Consider the following 13214-nt stretch of genomic DNA (forward strand, 5'->3'; position numbering starts at 1 on the left):
ACATAACATCCCATTTTTTAGTTCTTGTTTTAAAATCCTTCCTTCAACATGTAGTTTGTGTTAAGTCTTCCTGGGATGGATTTTAGATGGTGTAGAGACATGAGCTGCAATGGAGCAATTTGGTGCAACAGGGAGGCAGGACAGGTGTCATCACTCAGGTATGAAACCACCCTGAGGGACATCTTATGAAAAGAAAAATAGATTGGGGAGGAGATAAACCGGTTGGTTCCGAGAATGTGAGAGTAGGCGACGTAATAGCTGCACTTATATATGTCATAATACTCTGTAATATGGTCTCTGTGAAATCTGTGGTCCTGAGGCTTGCCAGAGCTGTGGTAGAATCTGACTGTTGTAGGGATTACCAGCACATTTTATGTAATACTACACAGGGCTGGTGCATTAGAGCTCAGTGCCAGATTTTATCTCTGTTTGGTGATTTAAACCAGTGCTTTCCCTCTAACACACATTTGAAAAACAATTTATATCTGCGAGGTGTGAATCAGAGGTTTGACCAGTATGCTCTTGTTGTGTGGGTGGTTTGGAAGAATCCTTAAAAGCCTTCTCTCTGATAATGAAGGGTGTGCTAGCAAGTTCTGTATGTTTTCCTATTGAGAAATACGGGGCAGTGGAAAAAGCCTTGTTTGAGTTAAGGCCGACAATGCAAAGCCTGCTGTTCAATGACAACAGGAAATGCAAGAATGGGGTGAACCTGTCCCCTTATTTTACCATCAAACCCAGCATGCGCTTTAAAAAAGAGACTCTCCCACTCCTACTGGCACCAAGCCAAACTCACAGACAAAGTCGTCTTAAACTTAAGACACACATGACGACACAACCCGATGAAAAGATTTGTGAGTCAGCAATCACAGAGCACCATTTTCCTAGATCAACATGGTCTCTCCCTTTTTAAACAAATGCTTCCAGATGCATGAGCTCCCACTGAGGTTTATCGGACTACATTGGCTTCGTTCTCAACTCTTCAGCCTCTTTATTACAAATTAAATATTCAGGAACTGAGCACAGGGCTGTCATCCTTTGTTGCTGTTTTTGCCGTGCTAAACAGCTCTTTTGTTCAGCCCTGACTACAAACTGATGAGGTCAGCAGGCCCGTGTTTGTAGTGGCCACAGAAGACAAGATCAGACCAGGCACGGCTTGTTTAAAGGCAAAGCCAGAGCTCAAGACACCTTGACCCGATCAGCAACAGCACATCATAACAGAGGGATCATGACAGATCATGTCTCTCTAGCATGCAGAAAATGATGAGATGATTGGTTCAACTACTGAAGTCTTTTGCACAGAGTCTTAATAAGTGAAGGTCTTCAAGTTCATGCCGACTACAGCAAGTGAATTCACAATGAGCCTACAGTTACCAGTCTAACAGATACAAGTCAATCCTGTGAGTGTCACATCCTTTGACAAGGTTATGACTGTGCTTTAAAATCCCATTATGGTGTGTGGTCTGCCTGGCAGGAATGTTCTTTTGCCTTTAGTCTACTGGTCGGATCAAAAGCTCAAGAGCAAAGCCTCGTTTAAAACAATCTCTTGGTCTAGCCCACTGACCAGGAAAGTTCAAAAACTCTGAAAGAAGAAATCAGACATTGAAAACAAAGTACCCTAGCGTGTGACAGATGACAATTTATCACCTCCACCAAGGAGGTTGTGTTTTCAACTGTGTCCGTTTATCTGTGAGCAGGATTACAAAAAAGAACAGAACCAACTTGTGCCGAACTTGGAGGGATGGTGCATCGGCAAGACTCATTAAATTTTAGGACAGATGCAGATCATTTAATATGAATTAGATTTTTTTTATCTGAAGTCTGCTGTCTGTTGTTAGACATTGGCCTCGGTGGAGGTCTGGGCTCTCTGAGTGCCCTTCTAGTTTATGGGGTCATAAAGTCGCAGACACACTGACAGTAGTATCCTGTCAATTTAAAAGTTGCAGAACAGTTACTTTGCTGCCAGAGGTGAGTGAATAATAATGATACATAATGATTACTTTCCTCTGTACTGGGTAAAATAACTATGTCACAGTCCAGTATTTATGGCTTGAGGAGCCTAAGTAAGTCTACTGAAAGTGACATATCTTAAAGGTACAATATGTATTCAGGAAATATGCATTCAGAAAATCCTTGTTATAACTGATACTGGGGGCCATTAAGTAATCTGCAGTCTGCATCCTCTCACTCATGCTCATGTATATGTGACATACATGAGACTGAACATGATTGACCGGTGTTATTTGATAGATGAAGTAACTTAAGTGTTATATTGGTTTGAGTATAAACTATATTTTAGACTATACAGCTCTAAAATGAAGTGTGGAGATGTGGGACTGTAGTTTGAATAATTTGGGGTTTGTGTGGAGTCTGTGTTGTGTTAGAAATGTATGAGATTATACCTAATCCTATTCACCTTGTTATGTGTTGACCTACAGTGCTGACATTTCATCAAAAGAAACTATTCAGTTTTACAATAAATATTTCACATAGACATATGGTGCCTCTGATTTAACTCTTGGAACTACCACAATCATTTCTGTTTTTCTGCTCTCATCATTGATTAGAAACTTAAATAGACCAGACACTATCAGCTTTGTTTGTCTTTGCTCGTCTTTCTATTATGTTTCTACCGACGCTTGAACATCTTTATTTATTTCTTTGGTAAAGAGGTTACTGTGCGCATGATACGCGGTATTGTGAAACAAGTTTCAAAAATAATGCTTTAGAGAGAAATATGGAGCAAGGTTGTGTGTTGTCAGTGGTAATGATACTAACTGCTGACTGCTGCTGTCAAAGAGGCCTGAAATATCCACCAGTGCTGATAAAACGACTGATGCGTGTAATTATACTGTTTTTTCACATGAAATCAACAATGCCAGCCCAAAAGTGCTTTATGGCTACTCCCTCAAGGCCATTCGCCCTGCTTTAATATGTCAAAATGACGAATGCACTGAATGTATGTGAGATCCAGGTTTTCCAGATCTCCTGTATACACCATCACCATGCAGCACTAATTATAATATCTGAGGTGAGGCTCGTGGACAGATAAAAGATAAAGCTAACAGTGTTCCTACACAATAACAAACACCCTTTGAAATAAAATATATGATTTGAGAGGAGGTGCTGCAGAGATGGATAGCAAAAGCCTCGGAGTTTTTGCACAGTAGACAACGAGAAGAGTGGCGCATTTGTAGAGTGGGCTAATTGAACAAAGGCACACGAAGAGCAAGAGGACTCCAGACAGTTCAGACTCTTTAATCTGTGATTAGACAAGCAGGCAGGGCATCCAGCGCAATGCTATTTGAGAGTTGACACACTAGGGACTGTTATGTCCTCAACTAGACAGCAAAGGCAAAGTGTTGTCTTTTCTTAGGCAAGGCAACGATGAGGGCAACATTTCCACTGGTTTAATGAGTGCAGCAATGGGATGAAATGATTAAATGATCTCTGAGTGGAGCCCACAGTAATTATGAGATTTTACCATTAACTCAGATTTTTACCATTTAATTTTCAATAATTTAGTAAGTTTTTAGTAATTAAGTTCAGATAATGCTGTCTCTTAACTTTCTCCATATCACCCACCACTACCTGAGTTTGTTTACAAGGCCACACTCTGCTAGAATGTAGCACAGCATCCCTGACTGTTATTATGACAATGCCTCATGTTTTCAAATTGTCTGTCATGTGCTCTCATTCATCCACACCACAGTGTTTTGTGTCTGAAATAATGGTCTGTGTATTGCTGCTGGCACACACAGCTCAGGAAATGCCTGAATGGGAGAGGTGGGAAATAAGTAGAGCGAACACAAGAGTGAAAATGAGTCAAGAAACATTGTCCCAAATGTGCTTATTTTGACAGGAGCCTCCCTGTGTCAGTGGACAGTTTCCTCGCTTCACTTGTTGGCTCAGGAAGTTGGATCTCGTCACTAGCTGAGACCCCTGTATCCACCCACGCAAGAATCTGGCCTTTCTCCCATTCTGAGGTCCAAGCAGGGGGAACCAAACCTTTCTTCTCTTTGTGACAAATTCTACATGAGCATTCAGTGCGTGTTCACTGTGAGGCTCTCAGTTCAGCAAAATGTGGTCAATCTACACCTCCAGTCCCGCTCCCTCAATCACCCCCCTCCCCCCGACCCGTCCCAGGTTATTGGTCAACAGCAGAATACAGAAGGGGGCGGAGGGCAGAGCGAAGAGGCCTGGCTTTGGCTGCACCAGCAGCTCTCTAGCTGCCAGGAATGTGAAACGTTTCCCAAGGAAATTCCTCCTCCTCCAGGAAGGCAGGGAAGGAAACCATGAGAATTTTGACACATTTCAGGCAGTGGGAGTGAGCATGAGAAAGAGGGGAGTGAGGGTGCTGATTGGTCTACTGCGAGCAAAGTCTGTCAACAGCACGGTGGAGTAACATCGGTTATTAATAAATATTCCCCGAATCTGTAATATCTTTGAAGGACCTACAAGAAATGACTAAATACCCTAAAAATGTGTGCTTTATTTTTCTATGTGGGCTCCATAAAAGAACAAATGACCGATAAAAAGCAATTACACTAAACAAAATTTAATTACTTTCAGCTTGTAGCTGCTTTAGAAATACAGCTGTTTATCAATGATGAGATGTTATCCCTTTAAGTGAAATTATCCGCACTGGGGCATTTTCATGTATCCATGGTTGGTTTTCCAGTACAGGCCCATTAATTCAAATGCTACAACTCTAGTATGACTATAGCACATTAATTAACATTAAATATATTCATGTAAGTAATATATATTAATATACAAATATATGATATAGAGTGCTCAATAGAGTTTTTCTAGCATAAGAGCCTAGTCCATCAGCAAAATTTAAAACCACTCATTATTCCTTCACTTAACATGTGCCTAATATGAAACAATACTATCAATATTATTTCTCCAAACCCTTGGGCGTAAAAAATAAGAGAGACTAAGCAGCTGTTTAACTTTGAATCACAATTCTATACCTGCACATACCACATCAGTTGTCAGTCATGTTGGTGTAGCTGTACAAGGACTGCAAACATTACACATACTGACATGCAGTGCTATGTCAAAACCCAGAAGGGCACTGGAGATGGCTGATGGGGCCTTGTTTATGATTCCAAAAGGAAGCAGAGGATTAAGCAGACAGTGTCTGTGTGTAGCATCAGATTACTAGCTCTTCTTTTCCTGTTATGAAATCAGATTACTGCAGCTCCCCTGCTAGGAGAAACAATATCCAAGCCTTGAGATGGAGGGGTTATCAAGGTGGTGAAAGGCTAAAGTAAGCTCATATTATGTGACAGACAGACCTCCTTTATTTGTATCCTGATTTAGAGGTTACATCTTAGGTTTAGAAATGCACATACAGAGAATTAGACATTAAATCTGAGAGATTAAGGCCAGGCATTTCACTAGAGATTGCACACTAACAATTCAAACTTCAGAATATAACAACTGTTAGTACACATCGCAGTAGAGGGGATATGTCAAGACCTGTAGCTGATGGCTTCATCTCCACTGACCTAAACCAAAACAACACTATAATATTTGCTCTGGTCCTGGCCCGAGTTTGCTTTTGTTTATCATCTTCCATTGCTGACATACACAGCACACACCAGTTTGATACACTGTACAGAATTGGAGCAGAGGAAACAAACATCTGACCAAAGCCTGCACAGTACACTCAATTACTATTGAGATAAGGCTCTGTCACTCACGAGAGAATAAGGTCATCTTGGGACTCACATGAATCAAAGAGCCAGAAAGAAGGATGCTCTGCTCAGCTGAGATAAACATCAGAGGAAAAGAGGAAAGATGTTGTTTTATAGCTTGTGGGCGCATCTGTAAGATAGCTTCACCTAACTCAATCTATACAGTGAAACCTAAAAGACAGATATATTTGTACTCTGCGTAAAAACATAATGGATTTAAAATCTCAAGCATAAAATATCTTTAGATCTTGAAAACATTTTTCATTCAGTGACCCAAATAAGACTGTAATGTTTATTTGGAAAAGCCTGTAAATTGCTAACAGATGTCTACCATAACAGTTTCCCTATCATTCTGGAAACAATGAAGCCTGGTGAGGCTGTATGGCAAATATGACCAAATTGCTTGGTTGCTCACATCATGTCAGTGATGAGGGTAAAGGTCACAGCTTTTGACCCCAACTTGTAAAAGATCTTCAAACTTAGTAAAGGCCAACCCTGTCATGCTGCTACACATTCTTTATTGTTAGTAAATAGACCTCGCACCACACTGACCTCTGCATTAGTATCATTCCTGCAAATACCACATCGTTCCCTCAACAAATGCTTGCCTTGCCTTAGTTATTAGGAGAACCAGTCGGATTCCTGAGCATGCTGCTAAACCCCTCATATGTAATGCAAACTCATTAACTCTCACTATATTTGGTCTGTTGACAAAAGAGACAGTTTTAGTATCCTTTGATATGTAATCATAAACATGTTATTGGCACATGTGTCTCGTGAGAGGGCAACAATACCTGTGAGAATAAAGCCATTGTGTGTGTGTGACGAAGCTAAAAAGTTTCAGAAATCAAGCTAGTCTTGCATTTTACACTGTTGTGTGTCAAAGTCAGAAGTTTAAAAGAGGTCAAAATATGCCATCAAAGTTTTTAAACTAGCTAGATCATCACAATGACAATAAGCATGGATAAAACTTACTGGCATATTTGTTTTCAGAAAAAAAAAACCTCAACTTATTGTACCACATCCAGGTCCGATGGCTCTCTGTTCAGCTTTTCTCACACCATCAATGAGTACCCTGTTTGACATCTAGATTACATGCATCCAACACACAGTGCATTGTCATTATCATTTAATGGAAATTGTTCGATTAATCCTGTAAGCAATATTGAAGAGCTTTTCAAAAGTCCTCCTGTGCATTTTACCCCTTAACTTTCTTTGGTAACTCAGCAACATTATCAAAGTGTTAGTCAGCTATTTGTTGAGGGCAAAAACGCAGAAAGGGCAGGGTGGACTCTCTGCTCTCAGAAATACAAAGAGGGAAAAAACTCAGCTTATGAGAAATAAGCTGCAAAACCAATACCACATGGTATTAGAAACATTTCAGGGTGGCAGACTGGCAGTGCTGGAATAAAAACAATGCTTCTCCAACTGTTCCAGCAGGCCTGTTAAGGATAGAGCTGCCACAACACTTATCTGGCAAGTAGAACCAGTCAAATACTGTATTACACACAGTAATAAAATTGTATGCACTACCTAACGGCTGCATTTAGATATAACAAGCAACTGATAATAATTGCAAGCATAAACAGCTCCTTGTCCAAATAACAGATATAACAAATATTTACATGAATCTATCTTGAGCTGTGTACTAGTCAAGAAGCACAAAAAGAAAAAAGGCAAAGAAAAAAAAGTCCATTAGTGGCGCAGTGCCATAGGTGTGTCAACAGCAAAACTGTCAGGAACCACTATCCCATGCTGAGGGGGCCTACGAGAGCTGACAACATATTTTCCGTTGTGAATAAAATATTTCCCCCTAAGCATGGCTTTCAATGGGGCTGCAAGGCTTTCAAGGATCAATTTAGAAAAATACAATATCTTGCAATTATTAACAAACAACAGCTGTGTGTGATATTTTGGAGTGCCACAATAAAAACCATCAATTCCTGGCAGCCCCATGGCCTCATTTGAAACCATGCCACTTAGCTGGACAGCCACCCACATTTGCAAAAGGGTTGTGGAGGAGCAAACAGCTGCACACAAAACAGCCCAGCCCCTGAAAGAATGCCAAGGCAGAATCCCCCAAACAGGCCTTGGGGTGCGGTCTATGCAAGACCTTTCACACCAGTCTAGGATAAGTGGTGTAAAAACACATATGGCAGAAATAGGCTTGGCATATTACTGTGAAAAACGCTGTGAGCAATGTTAACTCAAAGCCATCACGTCCAACAAAAATTTCAACAAGACTTTTTAGCCTAAATAAACAACTGTGTCATACATGGTTATCTAAGATAAGTTCTACTCCATTACATATCCGATCTAACAAATGCTCCCAGCCTGACATCGGGACTTGTGACAAGCAGCTGCTGCTGCCTTATGCTGAACAATGACTGGTAAGCCTTTACTCTATACCTCATTAATTATCCATTTCATCCTCACCCTTATTCATCTTTGATACTGCGCCCTGTAAGTCATCCTCTATAGACAGGAAGCAGATAGTGTAGAGGCAGAGATGTGGGAAATCAATGTGCCGTGTGTGGTACACTCTATAAAAGCATTGACATGTCCCCTGCTTTTTCTGCTAGCCAGCAGCCTTAAAACTTAATGGATACAGCTATCGGAAGCACTCAAAGTCTTATCTTAGATAGCCATACTTGTAGTTGCTTGTACAGTACATCAGTTTTATCTATTTGCGACTAAAGAAAAGACCTCATGAGCCCTAGGCATTTCATCACAGCCAAACATCAAGGATCTTATTGTTTTACTGTGGAAAATGTGAGAGAAAAGGTCACAAAATCTAATTGTCCTTTCAATAGCTAAAATAAAAAAAATAATGGAATCGTATTTTCTGAAATGGCACTACAATAAAATAGGGTAGCAAACCACTCTCATTCTCGTTAGCCTCAAACGAGCTGAGTTACGACAGACAAAAGAAAATAATATCCAAACAGGAATTTGAAAGATTGCTATCACTGTAAATTACCCATGTTTTCCGCATGCTATGACTCCATTCACACTTGCATACTTATGCAGACACTAAAGAGGCAGCAGGCAAACACACACTCGCACATCGACTGTGGAGGAAACCCTCCCCTTGCAAGCCCACTTCTCTCCCAATGAGTGGAACAGATCTAGGTCAGCGCTGATTAATGTGCCCACAGATCCCAAGAGGTTTCTGGTCAGGTGGCAGCAATGCCTGCTCACTGATGATGAATACTAATGCAGTACTCGTATTACTGAATATTACTGCTGTACTCGATATCCAAAGGTGTCATCGGAATAACATCAATACAATGTGGATGACTGCCAGTAATACAACAAGAGTGACGATGTAAATAGTTCACTCACCCCTTGTGTAACCACTTAACCAACGCTGAGCTACACAGGAGTGCCATAAACATAAACCAGCCCACAGCACATGAACCCCGAAAATGATGTGGATCTCCAATGGCCAGTTGAGATGCCCATTTGCTCAGACAGCTCATGACACACAGCTCTGCTGAAGGATGAAAAGGATGCATGTTGCTTGTGAGACGGACGGCATCCATGCCCCTGTATTTATAGATAGTTATGCTGCTATTAAGGAGCATGCATCCCGTAAATCAGTGCAAGCACAGGCCTGCTCGGACATAAGAAAATGTGATATCAGCAAAACTTAAAAAAAAAAAAAAAAAGTAACCACAACGCACAACAATGACTGATAACTAGTTGGCTAAACTTTTGCAAGCTAGTTATAACGGTCGAAATAAAATAGAATACACCAACTGAAAGCAAAACAATTACACACTTGGAGACCACGTCTAATATGTTGGTGTAAATATGACAATTTAGCGTAAGGCATGTCAGCCAACAACATCTTTATTTAAAAAATTACGAAATTAGTGAAACGCTTTTTTTTTTAGCACGAAACATGAGAGCAAAACACCAGTGCTATTTGCTAGGTAGCTTTAGCATTAGCCAGCCTGCTAGTTAGCTTGCTGGTTAGCCGACCCCACAATGTTTTGGAAATGTGTTGCAGCTCGTCTCTCTTGCCTAACGTTTCAGTCACCGAGGGCGTTGTTTGTCCAACGTTAGCCTAATATTTATTAAACGATGTGGTGATTTGTAAACATTGTGGTTTGTGGTATTTTACGCTAACACAAAAATGTTAACGTTACCTCGGAACGCAGCTTGGGGATGATCGGTCTATCTCCCAGGTCGCAAAGAGGTTCATGGGTACAGGCATGCTGCCGGAGCCCGAGCCCAGCACCACAGCCCCGGCTAACGCTCCGGTCGGGAGGGTTGTCGGTGCTGGTCCACCACCGCCACCGCTGCTCGGGTTCAGGAAAGCGGCCCGGACGCCTCCTCTCTCTACAGCCGCCGCCATCATCACCTCCACTGCCTGGGGAGCAGCTCTAGCTAAGTGTCGGACGAAAGCGGGAGCCGCTGGACCCTGTGCTGCCTGCTCCTGCTCCTCCAGACTCCCAGCTACTCTACGCTGCCTGGAGATGCTGATAGGCGGGGCGGGGCATGCCTCTGCTGATAGAGGGCAGCACGTCTGCTTTTAGGGTGGGACATCTTTACTATTACCCAGGCATCAAACCACGCTACGCTCATTTTTACATGTTTATCTGTAAAGATTAAGGAAGCAGTGAGGACTACATAGATGTAGCTATTATACACGGTGATGCTCCAGGAAATAAGAAACCTTGTTCGTCTTCTGCATATTGATGCTGTGAACTGTTAATGAAAGCAGAATTTACATCAAAACAACAATTTCAGGGGTGCTTACACTGAAATGCTAGGAACATCTGAGAATATGATACATCCCCTATAAAGAAAAGTTTGCATTTATATAGTTTTACACACAAATTTCTGAATATGTATTGAGGATTTTATATATTACCACTAGTGATCTCAGACTTTTGGATCCCTCTGTATTTCCATATGTGAACTCACTGAAATTAAAATGTTTAACATTTGCATGAAATTAAATTGTGAGTGTTTGCAATATGATACATATTGCTTTAATATCAGTTCACAATAGTTTTGTTTGTCTCATAAGTTACTGTACTTATCTGACAACAAAATGTGTTAAGGAGGGAAACCACTCAAGCTGTATTAGTATTTTTAAGTTTAGGGGCATGTTCAGAATTTCTACTTTTGTTTGTGACGCACACCTGTTGGGGTGCATTCTCCAGTTACCTTATGAGGTAAGGGTAGTCTTAGTGGTCCCCAACATTCACTCAGTGAACTAAGAGCTGGTACTTCAAGGGCTTTCTCTTGTGGGTCTCTTCACATCCCTACTCCCACGGCAGCTCAACCAGAATTATTTTCCAGGTTTTCGGTTGACCACAATACAATGTCCAGGGTTGTGTGCACCACCTCTGGGAACTGCAGCCTCCTTCCCACATCAGCCCTCATCTTCCAGGATCTGGCAGTTTGCTGCAGATTGAGCTTTGGTCTTCCTTTTTGATGAAAATAATGGCCTTTCTTAAATCCGTGCTGAATGGCCTCTTGTTGCATATCTCCCATTCGAGTGTATCAGCAAGTGACAGAAGTGTCTTATTATGGCACACCTACACCTACACCTTGAGTTAGAGATGTTTTACATCTGAACAAAATGTGTGCCAAAGGGGACCTTTGACCACTGAGCTTGTAGTGCGGGTCCTCTTTCAGCCCCCATGTGTGCAGATGTGATGGTGAAGAAAGGGTATCGTACATTAATTGCAAGAAGAAGGAAATATGGAAGGGCTCTAGTCTCCACAGTTCTGCGGATTGCATCTTGCACTTAGGCAGATCCCATTTTATCCAGGTGCCCTGGGACCCTTATTTCACTGCCTTTAATACCCACTTCTCTTCCTCACAGGCCTGCGCTTCTGGCTGGACCATGTCTTGCTTGTCCCTTGCACTTACATGTTCCCACCGCTGGAAATGTGCAGAGCTGAGGCCTTGCCCCCGAATGCAGGGCTTACTGATGTCTCACAGTTTCAGACAACTCGCTCCTTGTTCTACAACTATGTTGGCTGCCCAATTGTGCCCAGAGCTGGTTGTGACACTTGCTTGCTTTACCAGGTCCTCATTGGAATCTCTCAAACTTAATGAGACTCTGTATTTTACCACCTTGAATTCCCCTACAACTGATGACAAGGGAAGTTGGGGTTTCCTTGGTAGGATGTAGAGTCCCATTGAAGAATAGCTTGTGGGAAGTCCCAACCATCTTCCAGGTGCTTGTTGGTTTTTCTCTCAATGTCCTCCACGGCAGTCATGGGGAACTCTTAAAAAAGGTCTTAAATTTGCCGGGAAGTCTAGATTTGTCCATCTTCATCAGCCATTAATTGGTCTGCTTCACAGCATTGAGGGCATTGGCTTCATCCGTTAGTGATGCATTAAACCATTTCCCCAAGCACTTTATCGGGTTTTCCTGAATAGATGGGATGACCTCACCCTGAACTTGGAGGCTGAACTTAATGGTAACTTTACCCCTCTTCATCATCATACTTTTTGGACTTCCTGGCCTTGAAGGACATCCTCACCCAAGTGGCTATATTGCCCTGGATTTCCAATATCCATCACATGAACTGGCTGGATGGGCCGTGGGTTATGTCTTCTGCTGCTCATATTATCACACCCATAATAGACAGGATCGTTGAGATGGTGGACCCTGTCGTAATCCTCTTCTGGAGGCTCTGCCAGTTGTTTTTTTAAATTAACTGATGTGAAGCTGAGATTGAACCCGCCAAGGAAGCTGGTGATCATGTCTTGATTAGTGACTGGAATGTAGTAGTGGTTGAGTCCTTCTCGGATGAGGTCATGTGGGATTGACCCATAGGTGTTCGCAAGGTCTAACCAGACAGCTGTTGGCTCACCTTTCTTCTGCTTAGCTTCTCAGATCAGTTGGCTGATGATGTGTTCCAGACACCCTAAAAGCCTGTGACATGATCTTTCTGGATTCTGCATCATATGAGAGGTCAGCCTTCTTGGGAACACAGAAAAGAAAATCTTGCATTCCACATTCAGGAGGGAGATTGTAAGTATGTAATACTAAATCTGACAACCCTTTTTGGGGGTCTGTGCTCATCGAGCTGTAAGAATACATCTACTACATGCCCCAACCCTGATTGATGCTTTTTAGAATAATTTGTACATAGCTGAGTATACAAATATTTTCAGACAACAAAAGCACAAATACAAATAATGGTGTGTCTTGATGGATGAAAAAAACAAACAGATATGAAACGGTTGAGTATCTATGTATGGTGAACACTAGGGTATTTTTTTCTGCTTGTTTTATTACTAATGCTAACCATTAACTGAAATCCTTACAAAACTCATATGTAAATCTATTTCACAGTAAACTTTAAAAGTAAAGTGGGCAAGGCATGCTTTTGTACTAATTCCATGTTATTCATCATTTGTCATCTAGTCTATAGCCACGTAACGACGCCTGGTACTTGATAGTTGATTCAGTCATTGTTCTCAAAATGCACATGTTGTGAAACCCATTGACTGGAATTGTGACTAAGGTCTCAA

At 41.6% G+C, this 13214-nt stretch overlaps 1 protein-coding gene across 2 annotated transcripts in view; it reads right to left on the reverse strand.

The window, feature by feature from the left end:
* LOC139623121 (phosphofurin acidic cluster sorting protein 2) overlaps positions 1-10197 on the reverse strand; it is a 49009-nt gene extending 38812 nt beyond the window's left edge. The window contains exon 1 of one of the 2 annotated variants that reach the window (XM_071481069.1): positions 9860-10197. In XM_071481069.1, coding sequence (XP_071337170.1) covers positions 9860-10071 — 212 coding nt within the window. In that variant the 5' untranslated portion in view covers positions 10072-10197. The remainder of the gene's footprint in view (positions 1-9859) is intronic. The other variant, XM_071481068.1, reaches the window with a different exon arrangement.
* Between the last annotated feature and the right edge of the window lie 3017 nt (positions 10198-13214).

The sequence above is a fragment of the Trachinotus anak genome, unplaced genomic scaffold (assembly GCF_046630095.1).
Source record: "Trachinotus anak isolate AG129_WGS33_773 ecotype Australia unplaced genomic scaffold, CSIRO_AGI_Tana_v1 ptg000007l, whole genome shotgun sequence".
In the NCBI taxonomy this organism is placed as follows: domain Eukaryota; kingdom Metazoa; phylum Chordata; class Actinopteri; order Carangiformes; family Carangidae; genus Trachinotus; species Trachinotus anak.